The sequence below is a fragment of the Phodopus roborovskii genome, unplaced genomic scaffold (genome assembly GCF_943737965.1).
Source record: "Phodopus roborovskii unplaced genomic scaffold, PHOROB, whole genome shotgun sequence".
Classification (NCBI taxonomy): Eukaryota; Metazoa; Chordata; class Mammalia; order Rodentia; family Cricetidae; genus Phodopus; species Phodopus roborovskii.
Window position 1 is genome coordinate 3,876,356 of NW_026126693.1, and position 26,272 is coordinate 3,902,627.

The 26,272-nt window shown below is 40.4% G+C and overlaps 1 protein-coding gene across 1 annotated transcript in view; it reads right to left on the minus strand.

Annotated features, from left to right (window-relative positions):
• The window catches only part of Reln (reelin), a 420,372-nt gene that overhangs the window by 52,519 nt on the left and 341,581 nt on the right, over positions 1-26,272 (minus strand). The window contains exons 32-44 of the mRNA XM_051174802.1: positions 24,067-24,225; positions 23,690-23,878; positions 22,911-23,184; positions 20,690-20,830; positions 20,414-20,591; positions 16,606-16,690; positions 15,624-15,806; positions 14,067-14,238; positions 13,864-13,966; positions 11,953-12,182; positions 5,018-5,238; positions 2,815-2,962; positions 396-654 (exon numbers count right to left, since the gene is read on the minus strand). Coding sequence (XP_051030759.1) covers positions 396-654; positions 2,815-2,962; positions 5,018-5,238; positions 11,953-12,182; positions 13,864-13,966; positions 14,067-14,238; positions 15,624-15,806; positions 16,606-16,690; positions 20,414-20,591; positions 20,690-20,830; positions 22,911-23,184; positions 23,690-23,878; positions 24,067-24,225 — 2,342 coding nt within the window. The remainder of the gene's footprint in view (positions 1-395; positions 655-2,814; positions 2,963-5,017; positions 5,239-11,952; positions 12,183-13,863; positions 13,967-14,066; positions 14,239-15,623; positions 15,807-16,605; positions 16,691-20,413; positions 20,592-20,689; positions 20,831-22,910; positions 23,185-23,689; positions 23,879-24,066; positions 24,226-26,272) is intronic.

Consider the following 26,272-nt stretch of genomic DNA (forward strand, 5'->3'; position numbering starts at 1 on the left):
GGATCCTTTACAGCAGTCCAGAAAGATGCTGGGGGGAGGTTTATTTATTTATTTTTCATCAAAGGCTGGAAAAGAGGATTTGAGAACAACTGCATGTGGCACCAATGCTAATTTGCATGCTTTCCTTTTCAGAGAATTATAACCTTGTATCACGCTTGATAAAGTCCCTCTATCCATATGGCAGCATCCTCTCTGAGCACGACCTGGGCCTTCTGTTGTGCCATTTATTTTTATAGGCATAGGCAATCGGGGGAACAGAGAATGAAAGGAAAGTTAAACACCATATCTAATCTAGCTGTGTGCCCATGGGCAAGTCATTCAACTATCTGTCTGGGTTTCCACCAACATTTTCTAAGGTCACAAAAGTTAGAGCAGAGATTCATGAAGAGACTGACCTGGTCGATCACCCAGGGGCTGTAGAAGTGCCCATTTTCAGACGGCTGCCACCAGCGGAGGCGTGTAGAAGCTGAACGTGCTTTCAGAGGCATTTCCAGGGCAATGTACCTGCCCACATTGCTTGAGTTGCTGAAAAGAAACTCTTGAAGAAGGCTCCAGGAGAGGCCGCCATTGAGAGAGTACTGTAGGAGCACTGGCTGGCTCCTCGGGTCTGGAACACCTTTACCACATCCCAGTCTCATGAAGAACTGCACAAATCTGACACCAGAACACTTTACTATAGACTTCAACTTCAAAGAGAAATCCACATCATTTACCAAAGGCAAGCACCAGGGCAGTGTAGGGCAATGGATGGTTTTAATAAACATGATGGTTTCATGAGTGTCCAAAGCAATCACTTCAAAGCTTTATTTTTCTTTCTAATGTGAATGATGAGAGTTAATTAAATGTGAAGTGTGAAAAATGGCAATACCGGCTCATATTTGTATCTTGAATCTCTTTTCCAAGGAGCCTGAGGAAAGTGAGTTGAGTGTCATTACATCCCTTGACTACTTTTTAAGAGGTTGGGAGAGATCCAAAGGTTGATCAAGTCTGAGAGTGTATTGTTGTCTAGTGAAGACAACTGAATTTAAGTGCTCAGTATTTGAAACTAGATGAATATACATTATACAGATGCCATGTTACTGGCAAAGCCATCCATTCTCATTTTGACCAGTAGCTTTGCAGATCTTTTACCACTGATTTAGGAGACACATTTAAATTCAGCAGTGGTAGCTCCTCTTTCCAAGAGACCAGGCCACTTTTGGAAGAGCTGTGTTAAGCCTGGATCTCTTTTCTGTCTTTTGTGCCAGGGGAAGCATGAGTGTGGGTTGTTGGTGGTGGTGGGCTGCGCCAGACTCTGACTGTTGCTGGGTCTGGGTATGGATGATACTGGCCACTGAGAACTGTGGCAGCCAGCCAGTGGCAGCTTTCCTAGCTGGCAGGGAGGTGGGCAGAGTGGCAGCAGGCAGCTGGAGTGCCAATGAAAACTGGTTCACATGTTATCTTTGGCAGGCAAGCTGCTGGTGCCTGGTCTGGCCGCTATTCTAACTGGTAAAACAGAATAAATTTCATGTCAAATTCAACATACGTACTCAATAATATAACAGGACTGATATTAAGTGTTATCAGTCTCATACACAGAGCCATTCATTCCTCACAATTCTCCCAACCCCTATTTATTTATGTCATGGCTCTGAAAACACTGAGATCCTACAGTGAACATTTTAAGGTCAATATATGCAAATCCCACACAGCATGCAACTGGATGAATTCTATAATGCATAATGATTAATGAAAATGTGCATTGTTAGTGCCTAGTGATGTTTACATGAATAAGAGCACTATTTACTGAAGAAAAACTAGGTATATTATTTACTTATATTGGAAAGATGTTTATATTAATTTAGTGACAGAAACACCAAATTACTATTTAGAAAGTTATATCAGGATTACTTATTTAGAAAAACTTAACTTCTAAATTAGAAGAGTTGGCTGCTATTGAAGAACCTGACATAAAGAATATCAGACTGTGTGCATTAGAATGGGACAGAGTAAAATTTTGCTTTCAGTAACTAAAATTATTTAAGATAGAATTGTATTTTTGTGAATTATATTATATACAATCAATAATTGAGAGACTCAGGAGGAAGATGATACATTTTAAAGTAATGTGAAATGTTTTAAAAACAAACATGATTTCCTTGTTCATTTAAAAATAGGTCAGGGTTTCATTCTACACACATTATGCTGTATCTTATATTTTGCTGTGAAGGTTTTGACTCATCAAGTGATCAAGGGATATACATTGTGACAGGACATGATCCTCTGAGCCAGTTTAAAATGGTTTTTCTGAGTGATTATGCTCAATTTAGAGAATGACTTCTTACAATGTCAGTGAAGCGTTGGGCTTACGAAGGCTAAGGCTGCACTTCAAATATGCTCAACTAAATTTGCTAATGGAGATAAAATTAATCATGAATAACTTGAGGATGTATTGTACGTCAACTGAGCTTCTTCTTAAGATGGCTACATTTGTTCTTCACAGTGAAGAGCCAATGAAAGTAGTCAGTAGGAAGAGGACAAAGAAGAAGCAATATTATTTTCTTTAAGGCATAGTAAATTAAATATCATTTTCTAGCCTCAAGATTATACAGTAACAAATACTAGGGTTTTTTAGTTTAGTTTTTTTTTGTTTTTGTTTAGCTGTGTTTCATGTCTAATGTAGGTATTGAAAATAATGTTTGTTTTGGACTAGAAATTATGTGAACTGTGTCTTGTTAGGAGCAGACAGAAATCTTAAATCAACATGGAAGGTATTGCCCTGGAGACTTCTCTGCTTCTGCTTTGATTATGTCCACAATTGTATGCTACAATTACCTTGCATGTGATAAATCCAGGTCCCGTGTAACCAGCATGCGCAGGCCATCTTCATTGAAAAAGAGGTTGTTCCCACTGGAAAGGACCCCACACTTCCTTGAAGGCTTCCCACCACTCATTAATAAGAATCTATCAGATTCCAGTTGACCTGAGGAAGTGGAAAATGTGGTTTATCTGTGACATGTATGTCTGCATTATATTTTCAAAGAAACAAGACTAATGAGTTGTGTAGTTTCAAAATGCAAAGCCATAAACACTGAAATGCATTTTTGGATAAAAAAGACTCTGTATATGAACTTCTTCAGGGTTTTTGACCTTAATATAAAGGTTCACATGTCAGAGGAGGGTCTTTTCCCAGGTGTCTATGGTTCACCCAGGCAAGCTTCACCACATCAAAGGAAAGAAAACTGAATGAGGCCAGATGAGAGGCTGGGGGTGTGCACCCCACCCCCAATGTCTTCACTGTGTCCTCTCTAATGTGAGGACAGTGTCAGGGAAGAATAGCACAGCATCTTTTAAATCTCTTTTATCAAAGAAATTTAAATATAATTTAATAGTTGCTGTTAAAGTCTTTCAAACCCAGTCCTCAAATCTACTCAGATATGTACCTTAGAGTTAGTTTTTTCTTTCATTGTGGTAAAATACACAAAGCATATTCACTGTACTAACACTTCAGAATGAATAATTCATTGGTATATAGTCTATTCCTGATGTAAAAAGCCTTCGCTAATAACTACTCTTAAGGTTTTCATCCCTGCAAGAAGAAGCCTGGATTGACAAGGCAGTCACTTCCTTCTCTCCTGCATCCCTGCAACCAACTAGTCTGTTTTCTTCCTCCAAGCTCAGCTTATTTTTGGATGTTTCACATAAAGAGCATATACAAAGGAAGTTTTTATGATCTTGTTTCTTTTATTAATTGTATTATTTCCAAGGTTCATGTACATTGTAGCACATATTAATAGTTCACATATTTTATGGCAGTGTAATGTTTCACCATATCTTTATACCTAAATCTAGTTTTAAAATGTATTATAAAACCATGAATATATTAAAAGTCTTATAGAAAAGGGAGGAACACAAAGCCTTCTAGTTGAACACATTAATATAGGTAGTTGGTATATTCGACCACTACATGAAGATAATTAATACAATCTTTGGCAATAGTGCTTCTAAATTTAGATGCTCCTCCCCAACCACTAGTATATAATATACATTTTCTATACTGTAACACTATTATCACATGTAGTGATGTCATATTCTAGGGGCTATCTGAAGACTTGAAGGAACTGAAATTTCTGAAAAATTGGTTCTTATATCCATGCTTATTCTTTACACATATTCTCTCAATTGCCATTTGTAGGAAATTAAATGTAGAATTAAAAAGTGGTTCAAATATAGTAGTTGTGACAGCATACACAAGACTGCATCATGCCCCAGCCAGCCAGCATGAAGAAGGGCGTAGGGCATGAACCCCCACACTAGCCAAGGAGCTACTGGCAGTTGTCAGCCATTGAGAGTGAGTACAGGTTTCTCTATAGAGTATAGCCCCTGATAAGACTGTCCCCAATGGAAGGCCCCCATATCCAAGAATGTTCCAGCAGTAGACACTTGGGGACAAAAGGTCTCAAAGCTGGGTGGGAAGGGATCAATGGATCTGGGGAGAGTTAGAGGAGGGAAGGTGATCAACACTTTGTACGAAACTCTCAAAAAGCTATTACAATTATAAAAGACAGTTTATGCTGGAGAGGATGTAGAGAAAGGGAAACACTCCACTGCTGGTGGAGTGAAAACTCTACAGCAACTTTGGATCAGTATGGTGGTTCCTCAGGAAAATGGGAATCAGTCTACCTCAAGATCCAGTAATTCCACTCTTAGGCATATACCCAAAGGATGCACATCCACACAAGGACATCTGTTCAACTATGTTCATAGCAGCATTATTTGTAATAGCAAGATCTCCCAAGCAAATTGGGAGCATGGCGGTGGTGAAAATAATCTTTAATTTATCAATTATAGTTCTTTCTCCCTCACTAACCACTGTTTCAAAGCGTAATCCTATAAAATTCAGAAAGAAATGGATTTTTGTCCATTCACATTTGTAACAATAACTATTAGAATATCCATGAGCAGTTAATTCACCATCCCAGGCTGTGTTTACATGTAAATTCTTTCAAAAACTACACAATTTATGAGAGAAGCTTACCTTCAAAATCATCTTTGAGAAAATCCGGATTTTTGGTACTTATTTTACAGGTTGGACCAGAGTAGCCTGGGTCACAGATACATTTGGTCCCATTGATGCAGCTCCCATGCCCACTGCACATGTCTTCACACTGGGGACCAATGTAGACATTATCGATGGCCCATGTCACTGGCTGCGAGCCAGCAGGGTAAAATCCCTGGTACCATCGGAAACGGACAGATCTGGAAAAGAAGGTATAAGTGTCTCAAAGCTATCAATAGAACAACACATTTTTAGCATATTTGGTCCATAAACAATGGGAAATTACTACTTATGTATTAATTCAAGAGGAAGAAAATACAACTTAAAGAAAATGAGACTTGCCATTACAGGAAAATACCATTTTTTCTTTTGGTAGTTGGGTCACTGTTTCTCTAGAACCTTCTGAACTTTACCAGTTATTAAAAATTCCACCTCATCTCCCTATCCATCCAACACAGGCTCTCTTCATGGAGATTTCTCTCTACTGTCAACACTCTGCATAATTAATCTCATAGAAAAAAACCTGATGTAAAACCCATGAAACATAAATCAACCACAAGCCATTTAAAATGCATAATTATGTGATAGTTATATACCAACAATGTTGTCTACCTTTATCTAGTTCCAAGGCATCCTAGCACCTCGAGAGGAGACCCCAGCGGCCGCCAACCCCCTTTCTCTGAATTTACCCATTCTGAGTATGTCACAGCAATGAAACCATGTAACATATGGTTTGTGTCCAGCTGTATTAACTCAACATTAATGTTTTCAAGGTCCATTCACTTCTAGCAAGTACCAGACTTTGTTCCTCCAAATGCTCCATCATGGGTATTTACAGGGATTTATCAGCTTTCCTCATTCATTGGTTGATTGTTTCCTCCTTTTGGCTATTGAGAACAGTGCTGCTGTGAACATATGGGTAGTACTAGTATTTGTTTAAGTGCCTATTTTCAGTTCTGGGCAGGATGGTGGTAGAACTGTTATGTCTTAGCATAGATGGTCAGGCTTTTCCACAATTGTGATGGCATTTCCATTATTACAGTGCTACAGCAGAAATTACTTAAAACATGTCTATTTCATCTATGAGCAGAAAGCTTGTAGCAGCTAATGCCTATGTCTCCCAGTATAGTGTTTTTTATACATTGCTTAAAATTAGATTTTTTAATTTACTTTATTATTTTACAAGTCGATCCTAGTTCCCTCTCCCTCCCTCCCTCCCTTTTACCCTCTCTGCCCTCTCACATGCACTCTAACCACCCTCCCCTCCCATCCCCCCACCCCAATTCCACATGTAGGGGAATGCCATCCAGTTGGTGTCATGTAGATCTGACAGGTCATGTGAAGTAGGGACTAGGGCTTCTCTCCTGTCTCTAGGTTAAGGCAGTTATTCCTCCATGGGGGATGTGTTCGTAAGGTCCTTCTGTGCACCAGGGATACATCCTGGCTCCACTGTCTGAGGTCCTTTAGACTGCTCAGTCCTTCTGCCTGAGACCCATATTCAGGGGGGCCTGAGTCAGTCCCATGCTGGCTTCCCAGCTCTTCAACTATGTTCATAGCAGCACTATTTGTAATAACAAGAACCTGGAAGCAACCTAGATGCCCCTCAGTTGAAGAATGGATAATGAAGATGTGGCACATCTACACAATGGAATACTACTCTGCAGAAAAAAAAAATAATTGTATCTTGAAATTCGCAGGCAAGTGGATGTCACTTGAAGAAACCATCCTGAATGAGGTAACCCAGTCACAAAAAGAGGAACACAATATGTACTCACTCATATATGGATTTTAGACCTAGAGCAAAGGATCACCAGCCTATAATTCACACATCACCAGAGGAACTAGGATACAAGGTGTATTCTAAGAGATTCGTATAAAGTCCCTCACAAAAGTGGGAAGGGACAAGTCCCCCAGAGCACAAGGGAAGTGGGGGGCAGTGAATGGAGAGAGAAGTAGGAGAAAGCGAGGGGGAGGAGAGGAAAACACGTGTGACCAGAAAGATTGAGTCTGGTTAGGAATAGAAGACAAGAGAGAGAGAGAGAGAGAGAGAGAGAGAGAGAGAGAGAGAGAGAGAGAGAGACAGAGAGAGACACAGAGAGAGAGACAGACAGAGAGAGAGAACATAAAAGAGGGAGCCAATATTAGTTTGAAGAGAAAATTGAACCCAAAGAAAGTTCTAGAGAACTGCAACACTGCTGCCAACTAACAATTTGAGCATCCGTGGAAAGGCTACCATAAATGCCCTTCCCGGAGAGTGAGATCAACAATTAACTTATCCATGGAGCCCTTATCTAATACCTGTTGGAAACAGGAGCAAACACCAATACATAAACACTGAATCGAACTAGAACCCAGATGCAGATGGAGAGGACAATACCAGGCTGCAGAAACACATAGAGACAGCTGACCTGAACAAGCAGTATAGTGTTTTTTGACCCAGCAGTTGCTCAGTAAGTTTTAAAAGAAAAAGGCAAGGAAATAAGATTTATTTTTGGTTTTCTGGGTCTTATGTCCATTATTTTTTAAATAAGCAAATACATCTGGTTTGGTGGCTCACACCTGTAATCCCAGCACCAGAAAGATGCAAATAAAAGGACTCTCATGAGTTTGAGGCCAGCCTGGATACACAGAGAGTTCTAGGTCAGCACTGACCCTGTTTTTAAAAAAAATTTAAAAACCGCCAAACTAACCCAACCAACCAACCTACCATTGCCCTGTGCCCAGTCCTCCAAATCATCACCATCACCAAAGTTAGCAAGTGAATTATCTCATCACGTTACTGGTGACAATCATGTCACTGGAAGTAATCTATATATTTAACTAGAAGTTCAGAAATAACATTTTTTAAAAAACATGTATAAAACTTAATTCAGAGAAGATGGAATTATTTTTAGAGGAGTTAGGTATTTAATAGGCCATGGGGACTTACTTTTGTGCCACATGAATTCATATAATCTTCTAGTTATCACACAAGCTAAATTCTGAATATTTTTAATTTGAGAAACAATTTAGAAGTGGAGCACTAGGATTGGGAATGGGTGGAGAGAAGGGAGTTTATTAAGCTTCCATTTAGCAGAGAATAAGGCAGATGAGTCAAATTCTCATATACAGGTTCACTGTTTGTATCAGGAACCCAAAACTGCCCCTGAGATGCCAATACATAGTTAAAGCAGGTTCTCCTATACTTGTTAAAGTTTGGTCTTGGCAAATGTACTTCTTACTTTTTGAACTTTCAGACTTCTGAGCAGAGGGAAATGGTTCAAGTTTTCCTTTTAATGAAAGCCTACATGGATTTTTGAACTTATTTATTCAATCATTCTGAATACAAATGAAGTACCTAGGTTGGGCATTTATTAGTGTTCCTCCACCTTGGCATAGAAACTGCAAATGCTATGACAAATGGGCTAAAGAGTTTTGCTCTGGTTCCCTTCAGCTGAAATCTTATTTTGAAAAATTCTCACTGCCATCCCCGTAGTAAATGTCAGCTCCTGCTCTCAAGCCAGCGCTGTTCAAAGCATCTGCTTTTTAAAACATACACTTAGAATTTCGAGCACATCACACTGTCTCCATCAATAGGCACTTGGTTGACTCACTATGAAACTTCATAAAGCAAAAACAATTAGGACATTTTCAAGACAAAAAGACTCCAGACTGAAAGGACACAACAGTGATGTGAATAAAATTAGGTAGAAACCCAACACTTATGACTGGAATGTAAACACTATGTAGGGACTGTCAATTTGAGAGTGGGCATGGAAGGAGTCAGAGGGACATAGAAAGGGCTGGAGGGAGGAGAAGGAACAAGTGATACAATTATATTTTAATTAAAATGCAAAAATGGTCCTGAAAACAAAGCAGTATATATTTAATTGTATATGTGTGTGCTCATGTGTGTATCCAGTGTCCATTGTCACTGAAAGTGGTAATTTAGCATCACACACACATGCACACACACACATGCACACACACACACACACACACACACACGCACACACACACACACTTTAGTGGCTACCATTTGTGCTATTATTATGTCCCACGTTGGTTGAATACAAACCAAGGAATGGTTCACTGAGTTTGAGAAATTTTCACTTTTGCCTTTTGGCAATTCATGCCTGTGTGGGTTTTAAGAATAAGACTAATTCTTTTCTTGAGACAAGGATGAGGCAGTATTATGAAGACAAATTCTTGCCTCCTCAGATATGGTTGAAATAGTTTGGGTTGCTACAACTCTGAGTGTGGGCATGACTCCTAACCAGTTTAATTTCTTTTCATAGAAATAAAGTGACATGGAATACAAGCAACACATTGGTCTCAATTCTTGACATGAAACATTATAAAGGTCTTTTATTTTTTTTCAAAAATGGATTTCCTCCAGTGGGTAACAGAGGTACCTTTATTTTCCTTGTTACATTGATATGCTGCTATGCTTTACATGTGAGACTGGCCTGGAGGATGCTACTCCATTTGGCGTGGCCCTGTAGCTTGGTCCTCTTGGTATGGGCAGCCCTGCCTGTCTTTCACCCACAGATCTCTTGGTTTACTTCAAGCACTTCTGGTAAGATGCTGAAGCATGTCTTAAGTGACATATCATAATTGTGGCTACAATCTATCTTAGGGAGTCAGAGAAAAGCAGAAATCCACTGACGGGGAGGCTGGCCACTTCTCAGCATCTGCATGATGAAGTTGAGGGACTACTTTGGTCAAAAGTATCTGTTTCACTCTGGTTCAATGGCTATACAAATATAACATGAGTTAAGTAGCTTATAAATGATGACATTTATTTTTTCTAATCACGGCAGAAGCTGAAGTCCAAGATCAAGAAGCTAGCACAGGGTCTGCTAAGGGCTTGCTTTACAGTTCATATTTGGTGTCCTTTAGCTGAGTTGTGTCTTTGTGTGGTACAAGAAGCAAAGGGCTTTTCTGGAACCTCCCTTATGAGATCCGTAATCCCTTCTATGGCCCAATGGCCTCCTCTAAGGCCACACTTCCTAATGAATGACCTTAAGGACTAGGATTTCACCATGTGAATTTCAGGGTGACACCACAGTCAGACAGACAAGAAAGTCTAAATAGTTGATCCCCAGACCTTTCCCATGTCTAGTCTGTCCAGCGTAGTCTCTGAACTTTTGGCCATAAGTGAGGATTCAGATTTTTTTTGGGGAGGGGGAGATTTGGAATCAAGAGTTCCAGGAAACAAGAACCATGATATACTTGATGCTGATGGCAGGATAATAAAAAGAAGGATCAGAAACTCCTTGGTGTCTTTTCATAAATTTTTCCATGTTCTACGTGAAAAATTACTGATTTCAGATAGACTTCTTTTTCTTTTTGCTGAGATATTGTCCCCTGTCTATTTCTACCATGAACAGCCCTGCTAACCAATAGGAGCTCAGTATCAAGCTGGGTGGTGTTCTACATTTCTGTGACCTTCAGACATTTTCCTTGCCCACTCTGACTTTCAGCTCAGTGTCTAGAGGCCTTTCTGTTTAGTGATACTTGTATTTGAAGAAAACATGGTGTGTTCTATGAGGCTACTGCCTTCATGCTATAATAAGTGATACAGTCAGCAACAAAAAGCACTTAAGCTCTTAATAATCAAATTCTGGAAACCACTCTAGTGAGGTGAGGAAGAGTTGGTGGATTATGCTCCAAGACAATGCTAACTTCTTCTTCTTCTTCTTCTTTTTTTTTTTTTTCAAGACAGGGTTTCTCTATAGCTTTGGAGCCTGTCCTGGAACTAGCTCTGTAGACCAGGTTGGCCTTGAACTCACAGAGATCCACCTGCCTCTGTCTCCTCAGTGCTGGGATTAAAGGCATGCACCACCAATGCTTGGCGACAATGTTAACTTTTAAAAATGCACTTTCACTCTTTTGAAAGAGTACCAACTATTAGTTTTATTTATAGACAGAAGAGATTTAATTATGCCTAGTTGACCACAAGGATTAAACATATGTCTCCATCTTGAAGGTTCAATAGTAGTACTTTCTTCTTTTTGACATACTCTGAAAGAATGAATATTTCTCTAAAACAGTTGTTCCCAACCTGTGAGTTGTGACCCTTTTAGGGGCAGAATGACCCTTTCACAGGGATGGCCTGAGACCATCACAAAAACACAGATATTATATTATAATTCATAACAGTAGCAATACTTTAGTTATGAAGTAGTAAGAAAATAATTTTATGGTTGGGGGTTACCACAACATGACGGACTGTAATAAGGGGTTACAGCATTAGGTAGGTTAAAAGCCACTGCTCTAAAAGAAAAGAAATAAATTCATAAATTCATAGGCTGGCTGTTTTGTTGCCTCCTCTCTATGTTCCCTTTCTCATGTTAAAAGGTTTATTTTTTTTTTAAACTATTGTCTTTATTTCCTAACTATGAGAGTTGAAGTCCTTTATCTCCAATGTTTTTCAACAGAAGAGACAAGTAAAATGTTGCAAGAATGCTGAGGGAGGTCTAAAAAGTAAAAACATTCAGGGGGAAAAGTGCTAACGCCTTTTATGTGACACCAGGAATTGGCTGTGGGCTTCCATCTACATATGCCTACAGGGATATATATGAATGCACTGTATTTTTACTGCATTTATAGTGTGATGTGAGAGCACATAGGAAGAGGGTCAAAGTAATGGGGAAAATGTGTTATCTTGCTTCCTTTGATTTGTTAAAGATGCATGGGAAATGGATCTCAAGCTATCCACAGAACACTCTCCAGTCTATGCTCAAACTATGCATGAGTTGTTATATTATCTCCTTTTCCTGCTCTAAATGTCTATCTATCTGTTTCAAGTGAGAGCTGAAAAGAAATGCAAAGTAGAATTTTCTTCCTGATACTGACTGGCAAATGAATGCCCACCAGAAAGACAAATCGTCATATGGAAACAAACATGTTACCAAGTATCAGACCCTCACCCACAAAGGTGCAGCTTTCCGAAGTGTACGACTTCCCTCCTCCAGCCCTGGGTGGTCCCAGCATAGTAAGCACTGCTGGGGTGGTGCTCAGTGGAGCACAGGGAGCTGATGTGGCTGCTGCTGTGGTAGCAGAGGGGCAGCAGTAGGTGCCAGGTGGCTCCGAAGTCCCTTGAAAATTCCAGTCTGACTGGATCAGCAGATGAGCTGTCAGTGGAGCATCCAACATTGATCTTGGGGTGAGAGAAAAAGTGACACAGATTATCTCAGAGCAACAAGCCATGACAACAGCCATATTTTCTGGAGTCTAACCCCTGGGGAGTATCACGCTAAAATATGTAACTCTGGAAGTTCTATTTTGCACAAGTGGCATTATAAATATTACCTTTAAATTACAGTTTTTTCATGAGGAGCCTAAAAAAAGATTTCCTAAAAAAACATTTTTCTCACATTAAGAGAAACAGAAAATGGAGAAGGGAAAGGTTGAAATAATTACAGATTTTACCTTTGGCCCATTTTTTTTTTTTAAATCATCATCCAGGTCAGAAAATAATACAATATGAAAGAGGGTTTCCTGCCTCACTATTAGCTTCCATATCAGGTCACTAGGCAGTAACTTTTTATTTTCTTCCTCTTTAGGCCTTATAAATAATTTCAAAAGTTTTGAACTTCAACACATTCATTATAAAAACAAAGCAGAATACAATCATTGCTATTTTTTATTGACTCCAGAAAAGATTTTCAAAATTGTAAATATTCAAGATAGACAGTATTTTGAGATAGTATATATGGTGAAATGACAATTACAGTTAAGAAAATCAATCTCCTCACTTCTGTAGTTGCTTTGTGCATGTATTCTTGTATACATATGTGCCTGGTGTGAGGGTCAGAGAATCTAAAATCTTCCTTGTAATTTCTAGTATGTAGCACAGTACCTAAAAGTCTAACCTATGTCTTGGGCACTGAATATCTAGATTCTTCTTCCAATCCAAGGGCATATTTGTAACCTATGACCTTTCCTTTCCCCTCCCTCCCTCCCTCTAAGCCCCTTTCTGCTAAATGCATGGTGACTCTTTCTGTGGCAGACCTCATCTTTACATTCTCTTATTGTCATGCCATTATAGTAACTCATTATTAATATGCAGTGAGTGGGGTGGAGGGGAGGAACACAGAGAAGAGAGGGTAGCTATTCCTCTATCTTCTGATGGATAAACAACTGGGATTTGATGAACTTTTCACAACAGGCACTAATTTCTATCTCAATTCATAAAAGAGACTAAAGTGCTATTTGTTTTTAGCATTTAACCCATAGATATCAGAGTAATATCACTCACCACCCAAAACACTGGCATAATAAAGCTTTTATTCTGTTTTACTCAAGTATTTTAAATGTGTAAATGTTTCAAATTATGGATTTACTTTCTTAACAAATATAAGGAATGCATGAAATGTCTATACACAGTAAGTATATTTAATACTATAAAAATAGTGTGAGCTTGTTCTATATGTAAAATTCACAGTAGCATGATAAACAGTCTACGAGTACACTGGTACAGTATAGACTATACTTAGATTGATCTAGGTCCTAAGAAATTCTAATTTTATGTAAGAACTGTGAAACATAACAAGACCACAATAGCATTCTTTCACATTTTATAATTTTAAAATAACAAATTCATATATATATATATATATATATACATATATATATATATATGAGGGATTTGATGTTACAAGTAACTATTTCTGAAATAAACATTAGTATAATAAATTGGTCTGATAATAAAAGTAAGTTATGACACACAAACCTTTTATGACCTTATACAAAACCAGGGAGTTATCTAAGACTCCCTCTTCTTGCTGAGGCTTTGTTCAAGATAAAATTGAAAGTATTTCCAATAGAACAGTCAGTACCTCAAACTGAATGATGGTGTTCTCGTTTACATTTAGGTCACGGGTGGTAATGGAGTGCTCACCAACTTCATTTGAAACAAACACCATGGCTGAATCTTCCTCACTGGTTATCAAGAAAGCAAAAGGAAATTGTTTAGGCAAAACTTCCTCCTGATTGGTATGGAGCAACGGTTTTACCTCTAGCTTTCCAGCTAAACACTTACGGAGCTCCCTTTGAAGAGTAAGGGCAGTAAAGACCGATGTTACCACCCGGGTAGAAAAACCAATTGTCTTCTCGGGGCCCAAAGTCAAATGTATCCAGAAGCATCACAGGGTTGTTCAAATTATTCCCATCGACAATGAAGTCATCCACAATCCAGATTTCTTCTTTCTTACCTGAGACAGTTTTGGATAATTACATTTTTTTCCCAAAGAAGAACATAAATTAGCTCATTGAAAGAAAGCAAATAGCAGCAGGAACTCAGTGTCAACAGCCTCAACATATGTTCTCTACACAAAACTCACAAGCCACATGGCAGCTCATTCACAACCATCACAGCATGAAGAAAATGAGCTTGCAGTCATAGTAAAGGACAGAGCCTAGGGCAGCCCTAATCTCAGAGAGATCTAATGGGCAGTTTGTGCATACGCACCATCCTTCCAGGGCCATATTTCTTTAATGAGACCATCCGCCTCTGTCTTTCCTCACTCCTATAATGGCCTTACTTCTATCAGCTCTCTTTCATTTTCTTGGTTTGAAAGTGTTTGAGGAATACATAAAAAATAAACTGACAGGGTATATTTCTTTTTCAGAGCTTTGTTTGATCCTTAAGTAAGACTCATGCATATAAAATATCTTGTGAGAATATATATTATATTTTATAACATATATATTTTACATAATTTCATATGCATTTTATGTCATCTCATATATGAATCCATTTAAACAAAAATGTACCATGATTTTATCTATTACAACATATTAGAATTTTATTTTTTTAACTAATTAGTTGTAAAAGAAATATACAAGTTAATTTTAGAGACAGAAGTATATTTTTCCTACCTGTTTTTGTTACTTCTGTCTAATATAGTGCAATTGTACTTATGTAGACAGATGCATGTTTTGGCAAAATCTGGCCTTTTAGATTCAATATTAATAGAACCATAAGGAGTAGTCAAAGTTAGAAATTTGGAAAATCTTGTGTAAACGTGAAATTCTGTTAAATGCTATGTTTGGTGTAATACTGAAAGAAGTGAACATGACAAGGACGTCTAAGGTCTAAGTTCCTTTCACTTTTTCTTGGCCTTCTACAATAATCCGTTCCACTAATGAAATGCCACTCAGAAGAATGGTGCATTCCAAATGAATTCAATGAAAATGTACTTGCTATTGGGAAGCAACTAATGGTAAAGACAGATTATTAAAAAAAAAAAAAAAACAAGGCAAAACAAAACACCTAAGCTCTGTGACCCACACTGTAATCCTGGCAACTTGGGGGCTGAGGTAAGAGGACCTTGAAATCACAACTGCCCTGAGTTTTGGGATAGCTTATAAGGAGAGGGTGAGATGTCTCAGCCATAACCAAAAGAAGACAAATTAAAATAAGAATTTATCAGTCAATTATGACATGGTGACAAAAACACAAAAAGTTGATTATTTACCGAGAATAGTCAAAAGGGAAGCATGTAAAATGTGAGTGGCACACACAGCCAGTGTGCCTCTCAGGCAATTCTTTCTCCATTAACACATTTTGATCAAAGTAGATTGCATGCATTTTTACCATTACTATATGGCTGCCAGAGTCGGAATCTTGTAGCATTGGTCTGGGCGCTATATGGCAAGGGAACATTGATGAAAAGTATACTGGTAGTTTGGGGGAAGTAGAATTCATCCATCAGGTGCCAGATGATTCCTCCATTGACAGAGAACTGTAATAGGATGGAGTGAGACCTCTCTGGAGTACCTAGGGAGGAGATAGCACAGGCATAAAGCACACTGGAATGAGGGCATAGTCTGCTCTGAGCTGGTTCTTTGGGCATCAGCACATGACCCTGTTTATATTTACAGAGACTCTCTGCTCCAGATATTTCAGAGGCAACTGAAAGTGACTGCGGGCAGACCTTGGAAAGGAATATATTTTAAAAAGTATACCACATGTAGACTTCCTTTCTCTTAGATATGCACATTACACACATGTGCACCTGTGCCTGCTCTCTCTCTCCTGCTCTCTCTCTCTCCTTCTCTCTCTCTGTCTCCCCCTTCCTGCTTTCCTTCCTTCTTTCCTCTCTCTGTGTGTCCTATACCTAGGAGATACCAAATTAAAACTTATCATTCATCTGACATCACAGTTTTGCAAGCGTTGAAACATTTAAATCAAGGGAATATAAATAAAAAATCACTTGAAAAGTCTCATATTCAAGTGACATTATTTTTAAAGAAATTTATTTATTTAAATATGAAACATCAGAAAGACTAAGTAGTGTTAATAAATTATTAATTTAAAATTCTGATAGCTAGAAAGCAGTGATGGATGATTCAAGGACATGATGGCAAGTTTTCTAACTAGCATGGTATTAAACTGTATTAATCTGTATTAAACTGTTTAGAACAGCAGTTATCACACCACTGTGGTGAGGAACTTGTATAAAGCTCATGTGTGAACAGTGAAGTTTGAGGACCCTTAACGAGGCTTTTTATGGGGGAGAAAGAAACACAGGACAACTGTCATGAAGGAAAAGGATGCATACCATAGAATAGCTTACCTTTTGCTATAAATCTGAGTGAAAACTGGACATACATAGTATTGGTGCAATCTAGATCTCTTGAAATAAGCATTCTTAGTCCCTCCTGAAAAACAAAAGAGAAAGGAAACTTATGCCATTTTCAGAATTACTTCTATTATATATGCTCACCTTGCATTAATTAGCTATGTGATAGTTACAAAGATGTAACAGTAGTTATGATGACGAGCAGCAGTGTTTTGTCTATCTAAAAGGACAAAAGGATGAGATTTCTTTCCCTATTGCCTTTCATTTCCTGTGTTTAAGCAACACAATGTCTAATTCATACTTTTTGTGGCTGTTATTAAAAGTTCTGCAAAAAATGATAGCACTGCCCACTGCCAGCATCTTGAAAAGTCTCTTTTGATCACAGCGTGTTGTGAGAAGTGAGGAGGAAAGATGACAAATGTGCCACTCTCCTGCTGGGGGCCAAGAGCTAACAGCTAACTCTGAGGAGTCTGGGGAACTCAGGACTGCTTTGCCTGCTCTGCCAGCCCCAGGAGGTTCTCATTCAGGCTGACACAACACCCCAGTTGGCTGAGTTAAATAAGGCAGAATGAAGGCAGGTCCCCATGCCTAGACTGCAACCACTCATGCAGAGAAACCACACAACGATGAAAACGATCACATTAGCTTTAGTAATTTTTTCTGCTAATTAACTATTTCTGGTTGCCTGGGATCGACATCTCAGAAGGTTGTTTTGTTCCTGTATATAGAGGATTGTGGTGACAGCCAGTACATTTAGCTGTGCAAAGATCCCAAGGTCCAAACAGGCTTTTAGTTTCTTAGTTGAGCCTGCTGAGTGAAGTGACTTTTCAGTAGTCTGCGGCTGTGACAGTACAGACTGATTTCCTAATTATCAACTAACAAAGGCCAAATGCAGTATTAGCGGGGGAAATTCATGTTTATTACAGACAGTTGTCACTAATAGCTAAAATAGCAAACATATATCGAGTGCCTATAACATGCTGTGTTTTTGTAGCGCAAATTCTAATTGATCTTAATAATAAAAACCAGGCGTCAGATATCGGGGTAAATGCTGAAAGGTCAGAGATATAAAGGAGACAGCCACAAGAGAGACCTCTATCTCTACTGAAACCTCAGACCAAGTCTTCAGATTGAATGCCATCAGTTTCTCTGGGCTACAGGTTTTAATAGACACTTTACTAAGTTATTTCTAAGAGAAAAATTAGTCTCATGTTGCAAATGAGAGAGAGAGGACATAAGAGAGAGCACAGTATTGAGTCTTTCATTTGGATAGAAAGAAGAAATTGTATCATTTTGAATTTGGAATCTAAGAGGCATTTGGGTAGTGTAATGAAAAATGCTACCTCATTTATTCCCACCTCTTTACATATCATAATCAGAAACTTCTGGGATTAAAAGTTGCTATGAAATGCCATGTTCCAATAATTTTTTCTTTCATGTCTAACAATTCATGGCCTTGTCACATTGATTAATTAATGCCTTGCTTAGTGTGTTTTCGCTCTCTCTACAGCACCTGCAAGCATAATGCTGAGAGCTCTTTTCTAGCTCAGGGTTACAAGGAAACTGGAGTTGAGGTGGCATCCTCAGACAGCTCAGAGATTCAGCTAATAATATCCGTTGTTTACACCAACATGCAGGATCATTACTGTTCCACCTTGGCTATGGAATGTAAACATGAAACTGTTCTCAAGGGTAAGCCCAGCCACTGTGCTGGGAGCCATATTACACGGTTTTCTCTAGGAGACTATGGGCACGACTTGTAAAGGCTCCTCACACGCTGGCTATATTCTAGCTCAGCACTTGATACAGAATTCCTTCCTTCTTTCCTTCTTTCCTTCCTTCCTTTCTTCCTTCCCTCCCTCCTCCTCTTTCCTTCCTTCTCTCCTTCCCTCCTCTTTCTTCCTTCCTCCCTTCCTTCTTTCCTTCCTTCCTTCCCTCTCTCCCTCCCTCCTTCCCTCCTCCTCTTTCCTTCCTTCCCTCCCTCCTCCTTCTTCCTTCCTTCCTCCCTTCCTTCCTTTCATCCCTCCCTCCCTCCTCTTCTTCCCTCCCTTCCCTCCCTCCCTCTTCTTCTTCCCTCCCTTCCCTCCCTCCTTCTTCTTTCTTCCTTCCTCCCTTCCTTTTTTCCTCCCTCCCTCCCTCCCTCTCTTTCTCCCACTCCCCCTCCCTCTCTGAGACAGGGTTTCTTTATGTAGCCATGGCTGTCTTAGAATTCACTCTGTAGAACAGGCTGGCCTCAAACTCACAGAGATCCTCCCATCTCCACCTCCTGAATGCTGGGATTAAAGGCTTGTGCTGCCACCATAGGATGGTACTGACTTTTATTTGGTGGAACTATCTGCCTTCATTGCTTACAGATTGTAGTTTGTATAGATAATTTCCCTTTCATTCTTTCACCAGGTTTGGATCCATCTGTACTGAATATGAAAAGTGCTTTTGTATTCAACAAGCTGTTTTAGGAGGCACTCCTGAATTTATAACAACTAAGAAAGATGATCATTTCCTCTTTTCATGAAAGAATGCCTTTGTAGGTCAAACTGCAACCTACTGACTGATACACACTGAGCTATCTACATCTTGCAGAGCTGATGGATAATACATGTAAGACATAATGCTTGGCTGCTCTTGCATTTGAATGGCTAAAGGGAAAACAGAGCCTATATGCCTTTCTTACTCATAAGTCTTAAAGGACTAGGTTAACTCTATTGTTTTTATTAGGCAAAGACCTTTGAAGCATGAAAAGTTGCAGGGCTTCTGTTCTTTGGTTTAGTCAGTTGCATGGAATGAGGCAGAAGTTAGTTGGGGGTAATGGGCTCTATGACATTAAATGAGACTAAGGACACCAGGGATTTCCATCATGAAAGTGCTGTCTCAGTGTCTCTGGTCCATCAGCAGTCTTGGGGACTTGTAAATCTCTCAAGTCAATAAGTTTTTCTCTTTATTCATGTTAAACTTGAGAGGAATTTGGATATAAGAAAGTATGCTAACTGGCATCTATTAGGTATAATTGAAAAGTTCCAGGGTGTCTAATTTTCTTAGTGCTCAGTATGACTCATTAAGTTGTAGAGAAACTCATGCAGATTTTTGCCAAGGACATTATTTGCACACCTAGATTAGCCAATTTCTCCTTGCTGAGAGGGACAGGATGTGGCACGAATTCACACAAGGAGAGGTGCCAGCCCAGCTTCACTGCTTAGCATTTCTCTAACTAGATGTCTAGGATGGAATACAAAAGAACATTTACAAGGTCTGTGAGTGCTAGTTCATGTGACTTAATATCCTTGTCTTCTTCCAGTCACCTGTAAAGAAAGATTAGACTACTGGCAGGAAGAAGTTGTTTTTTTTTTTTTTGTTTTGGCTTTTTGTTGTTTTTTTTTTTTATTTTTTTAGAACAAAGGGAAAGATGTCATGTCACAAAATCACTTATAAATACTGTAAGACAAAAATCCAGTAGTATGAAATGCTTCCTTCTAGTAAACAAATTCTAACAGTTATGCACACATATACTCTAATGTATTCCAGCAAAAAGTAGGAAGAACCTGATCTCCAAGCAGAGGGAAGATGCTGTGTCCAAAGAACCATGAAAATGATGCAGCAGACACAGCAAGACTTACCTCAGAGGTGAGCAGGAAGTGGGAGGTGAGGGAGCAAGAAGGAAAAGAGAATGCACTACATAGAAGGAAACGGGGTGCGCACTAGAGACAGCAACTGTGTATGAGTAACAGTTGCTGAAGAGAACAGACATGCATTAGTGTAGAGCAGCAAGGCTCAGGGATGATAGAGGGGCACACAGAATCTCACTCACCCCTTTAAAGATCAGAGATGTTCCAGATTTGATGGTCTCACCATTCAGATTCCCCCTCTCTGCACCATATACTTCAGGCCAAAGGTCAGGATGCAGATTTCCATTGAAATCATCTTTCAGAATGGAAGGGAGAGGGACAATAGGAACACAGTGGGGTCCGCCAAAGCCCCGATCACACCTGTGGAGGAAATGAGAGGAGAAAAAAAGCAGCCTTCATCATGACTTCAACAGCCAGTGTCCTTGTGCAAAGAAGGAAACTGTGTTTTATTAACTTACACACAGCGTCCAGCGTCACAAATGCCTCGTCCTGAGCACATCCAAGGACATCCTGAGGCCAGCACAATATTATCAATAGCCCAGGACTCTGCTCCTGTGCTGTAGTTGGCCTGGATCCATCTGAACCGTGTCCTGGGAGAACTAAAGAAAAGAGAGAGCTGGTCTGATAGGCCATTTTGAAAGCATGGAACATGGATAGCTATTTCGTTTCCCTTTTCCCATGAGCACCCTCTCCACTGTCCAATTTTCTGTCCTTTGATATCCTTCTACTTTCATACTACGCTGCACTAAACGCTCTTTCCTCTCGACTCATAGAGAGAGCAGGATACATGCTATTCAAACATTTTATCACTTACTTCTCTCATAGGAAAGTCAACGTGTGTGACATAGGGAAGTTATCTGGGAATCTTGATTTATGTTCATGAAATTGGCAGAGAATTTTAGTGTTTGATTTCAGGGTTCTATTGCTAAGTGCACTGGGGAAAGGGCAAAGGCTCAACAAAGGAAGAAACTGGGAACTTAACATTGTTTTGGCAATGAGGATCCCATTCCACTCACCCTAATGGTTTCTTAGACTATATGAGGTCCTGTCATACTTGTGTTTTCTATGTTGTTCCTCAACATGCTATTTCTAAAGCCAAGAACTGGATACAGCTTCCTGTTTTCTATCATGTTTACAGTCTGCTATTGGGAACATATTAAGCATGATGGCTAATCTTCACTGTCAAGTTCACTGGATTAAAATCACCCTGGAGACACACCTCTGGGTGAATCTACAAGGGTGCGCCCAGGAGGATTAAACTGAACAGGGAAGTTCTGCCCTGCACAGGGACAGGGTCACGGGTGTGGAAGGACCCTGAGAAAGGAGAAGGCAGAACACACACATGAACATGGGCAGTGCCACGGGTAAGATAGGCCTGAAGCCAGAGGAACGCCGGGGCATCCCATGCGCTTCTGTTGCCTCTTCACTGTAGCTGCAGGATGACCAGGATGACCTTAGCTGCCTCACACCCCTGTTGCTCTACCTTCCCTGACAGGATGCACTTTACCCTTCTTCCTAAACTGCTTTTGTGGGTATTTTGTCACCACAGTGACAAGGTAAATAACTCACTGGGTCACAAAAGCACTTTTTCCAGAAGCAGAGGCAGCCTTACCACACAGTTGCAGCCTCTGTGGAGGAACAGGCTGTGTGGGAAAAGACTTGTAGTGTGGAATACGGAACGCTCTCCCAAAGGCTGACTCTCAGTAGTCCCACTGTTTCTCCATAAAGGCTGCCCCTCAGCCTGAGGCAGTGCCTAGCATGGTGGATTTAGGATGGAAATCTAATGACAAACAACTCCACTTGACACTACTATGATTACTCATGAGCACTGTTAAGACCAAGCCTCCTGTGATGGACCCAGCCCTTCCACAATCTGCCCTCTTCTCTAGTGTCAGCCTATCTATCCCAAAGGCTTGCTCTACAATTATGTTTTGGCATCACCAAATCCTGAACTTTCCCCATCAGCTCTTGCTTTTTCTGGCCTCTAACTTCTGTTCTGCTTTAAAGCAACAGGTATGGTCTCCCATGTTCCTCTTCACCTGGATAAGCCCTACTCAATCTTACTCAGCAGAGATACCAGCTTCTCCAGGGACCTTCCCCAGACCTCTAGGCAGATCGTCTAGAATCTCGTGCAGTTATTTCATATGATAAATATGATTAACTGTGTGTTATCCTAAATCATGTAGTTGGGTTCTGGCATCAGTTTATCCAATGGGTACCAGAGTACTAAAAATACAATTAATTATTCAAAAGCTGTTTTGTCCAAAATGAGCAATTGAACTATAGGCAGGCAGAGTTGTAAGCTCTAGGGGTCTGAGGAAAACCATTTCAGACCAAATAGCACACGTCAGTGTCTTATAATTTCTCCCATCTTTTGGTTGCAAGCCTTATCTGAATTGTATCAAGGAAATGGGTATTTCTTAACACAGAAAAACTGTATGTGCAGAATACTGGATGCACAGTAAATAGCAGAGTTGAGAACCCAATGAGGAAGTTTACCACAACTTCAGGAACTGTTTAGTTATATCTAATAACAGCAATCTGAGACACCATGTTCTATACGTCTTTTTAGATGTTCCTTGCACAATTACTCTGAAGAACACTATTCCTGAGCAGAAGCCCCATTATTTTCAAATTAAGCGACAGAAACGTAACATGCAGTCAAATGGCAAGTCTCACTTGGTGGAGAGTGGAAGGTGGACTGTGACCCGCCTCCAGCCCTGGAATCTTTCGGAGGTGTAAACTGAGCTTTCTGTGTAATACAGACAGCCAATGGTTGGAGGGACACACTCTTCGGTGACAAGATGCCAGTCCTTGCCATTGTTCAGAGAATATTGGAGCTGCACACTATGGGAGCTGCTGAACGGCTTGCTGCAGCCCATGCTCATTTCGAACTGTAAGAAGCTTGGTGCTGACACGTGGAAGTCCCAGGTCTCAGCATACCGAGGCTTTCCTAGCAGAGACAAAACAGCACAGGTTTAAGAGCAGCACAGAACGACACTCTCTTCTTCTGATACTTATGCATGCTACCTACAGTTCCTACAGCAACCAAATCATGGCTTGTGCCCAGTATCTCAGATTTGCATTGGCTTTTCTTCTCACATCTATTGTTTTTATATAGTTGCCTTAGACTCAGAAATATGGAAGGCCATTAAGAGGGACTCATAGAGTCATAAACTCTCAATTTTGCAAACTGCAAAGTTTAGAATGTCCTCTGATAGCTATTTTTCTGCCTTTAAGTCATCTTCTCCTTATCATGTTCTATGAAAGAAAGTTCCAGCAGGCATCGGTCACCAGGCTATTCTAGAGGACAATGTATACCCTGCTCTCATACCCAACCTCTTTCATCAAAGGAAGTTAAGCGCATAATTTTATAGCAGAAAATTTCTTTTGAGTTTTAGTTAATTTAGTCCTGTAGTTAATCAAATGTCCTTCTGTTATATGGTGTCAATATATACCTATGTTTTCAGTGAATATCAGGGCAGTGTCCATAGAGAGACAGTCAATGTCAACTTGGCCTCCTTGGATTCGATACCAATTGGCTTGCAAGTCTATAGAGCCATCAAATTTATCTTGAAATCCAGTTTGAGAGCTGTCATTCACTCCTATAAGGACATCATCCAAAGCCCACTGGGCTGAATGTTTCCCTGCAATCAGATGAACAGCAGCAGTTGGAGAAGGTTCATTACACAGCAATAGGAAAATCTTTGTGACCATGATTTTAAATCAAATTGTCTGGAAATTGACAGCAAATTAACACACATATACATTACAAGTTGGATGTGGATGCCATGTGGTAAAAAAAAAGAAAAAATTGGAGAGAGTAGTGACTGACCGTGTTGTGGCTGCCACCAGCGGAAAGCTGTGGCAGGTGTCTTCGCCTCTCGTGGCAGATCAATGGAAATGATCTGCGGCTCCAGAAATGAGAGGAAATCCAATTCCCGAAGCAAGTGCCAGAGTATCCCATTGTCATTTGAATACTGAACAACAAGCCCTGAGGTACAAGAAATAAATTCAGGGACGAGGACAGTTTTCTTAGAGGCAAGAACAGTATTTATTAAACAGAAAAACTGCAGCAACTCCAAATTGTGTCTCAGAGAAGGAACACTCATCATCTAACTTCCAAGGCATGAATTAGCGGACCCAAAGGTTCATCAATTTCCTGACAGCTTCTGATGTACTGACTCCCAGTAAATGGAGACAAGAAATACATGAGCTTCTTTAAAGACCCCTCAGCTTTGGATGAGTGATGAGTGAGCTGGTTAGGGAAACATATACTTGCTCAAGATCATGTGGTTGAGATTGAGGTTCTATTCTGAGCAAAGTCTCAGTTCATCATCATATACTCAGAAGAAATATTCTAGCTTCCCTGGCACAAGATGAGTTGCACTGCTTGCTGCTGAAATGCCAGACCTACATGTGCTCAGTTAGGAAGCCTGCTGGGTAGATTTTAACCAGCACTTTGCATTCTGACAGACCTTAGGCAGAGAAACCTGGATGAGACCAGATTATTCAAGAGTGAAGCAGCAAGACTCATGTTGTCCATGGTCAGTTCTCCTTCCTGCTCTCTGTGCACTTTTCCTTGTGTTTATCCCATTGGCCTCTACCCCACAACCTGTCACTAGGTGACAAGATCTGGGGAGCTGGACATTAGAGGGCCAGGGCCCTCATGTGCTATCCTTGATGCTTCTCTCAGAAATGTCTTTTACAAGAGGACACAGGGGAAGGGTAATGATTAACAAAGGCAAAAATTGCTATGGATAAGATTGTGGGACTGTATGTTCACACACACACACACACTGGTCACAGGAATATATGTCTGGGGGAGAAAGCAGAGGGTATGTATTTGATGGCTTATTCCACAACTGTTCATAAAATTGGTACTGAGGCTATAGCACTTAGCAGAGCAGGCCCTGCACCTCACCTGGACACACAGTAGTGCTGACCCTGAAGGCAGGGCATGGGTGTGAGAGTGGGATCACTGGCCCTGCACCTTTCATCTGCCATGTGAGGGTGAGGGAAAGATGCCTTCCCCCTTTGCCCCTGACATCTGTGGTGGACAAGGGAACTGACCTTGCCCCTCAGTAGATGGAGCACTCAGGAAGATAGGCCCTGAACCTTTCCTGGACACCACAGTAGAGCTGGCATTGTTGACGGGATCTCTGAGAGTGTGAGTTATGAGTGATCTGGCTCTGCCCCTCATCTGCTATATGGTGGTGTAAGCAAAGGAGAGAAATCCCCATACCTCCCCATGCTTTTTGAGGCCTTGTGGCAGGTGGTCAGTCAAGCAGTCCCTGAGGCCATGAGAGGGAGAGAGATAGAGAGCAGTCCCTGACTCTCATCAGCTGTAGCACGAGAGGCCCTTACAACTCCCCTGGGCAATACAGTAGGGCTGGCCCTAGTGGTGTAGGAGTGGGCTATCTGGCCTTTGAGGACCTGAGGGTAGGAGAAATGGCCCCACCCCTTGCTGCTTACTACATATGTGAACTAGCCAGTGCTGGATAGCTCACCCTGGTGATGAGGAAGAGGGAGAGCTAGAGGGCTGACCAACCCAGCAACCACCCAGACCCAGAACCAGGGGTATGAGTTGGTCCATCCATCATCCACCCCATCTATGATCTGCTGGAGCATGTGAAGGGGCCAGCCAGTCCTGCAGACCCAAAGTTGCATGGTCTCCATGATGTAGGACAACAACAGGATATCCAAGAGGAGTCCCAATGAGGGCCTAGTATTGATAATGTAGCAGAAACCAGAGGCCTCAAACCAGACAAATGACTCTGTGCAACGAACACTTACAAGTAATGATATATGGACTAAATGGTGTACTGTGTGACTCCATGCATCATACTACAGCTTCTACAATGAGATTTTTCTTTTCTGTTTTTTCCTCTTTTTCTTCAAATTTTATTTATTTTTATCTTGGGAGAAGGAAGGTTGCAAGGGTAGAGGGCAGGTGGGAAGTGACTGGGAGATGAGTGGTACATGATGAAAGAATCAATAAAAAGTAAAATTTGGAAAAATGGTACTGAATATTCATAATA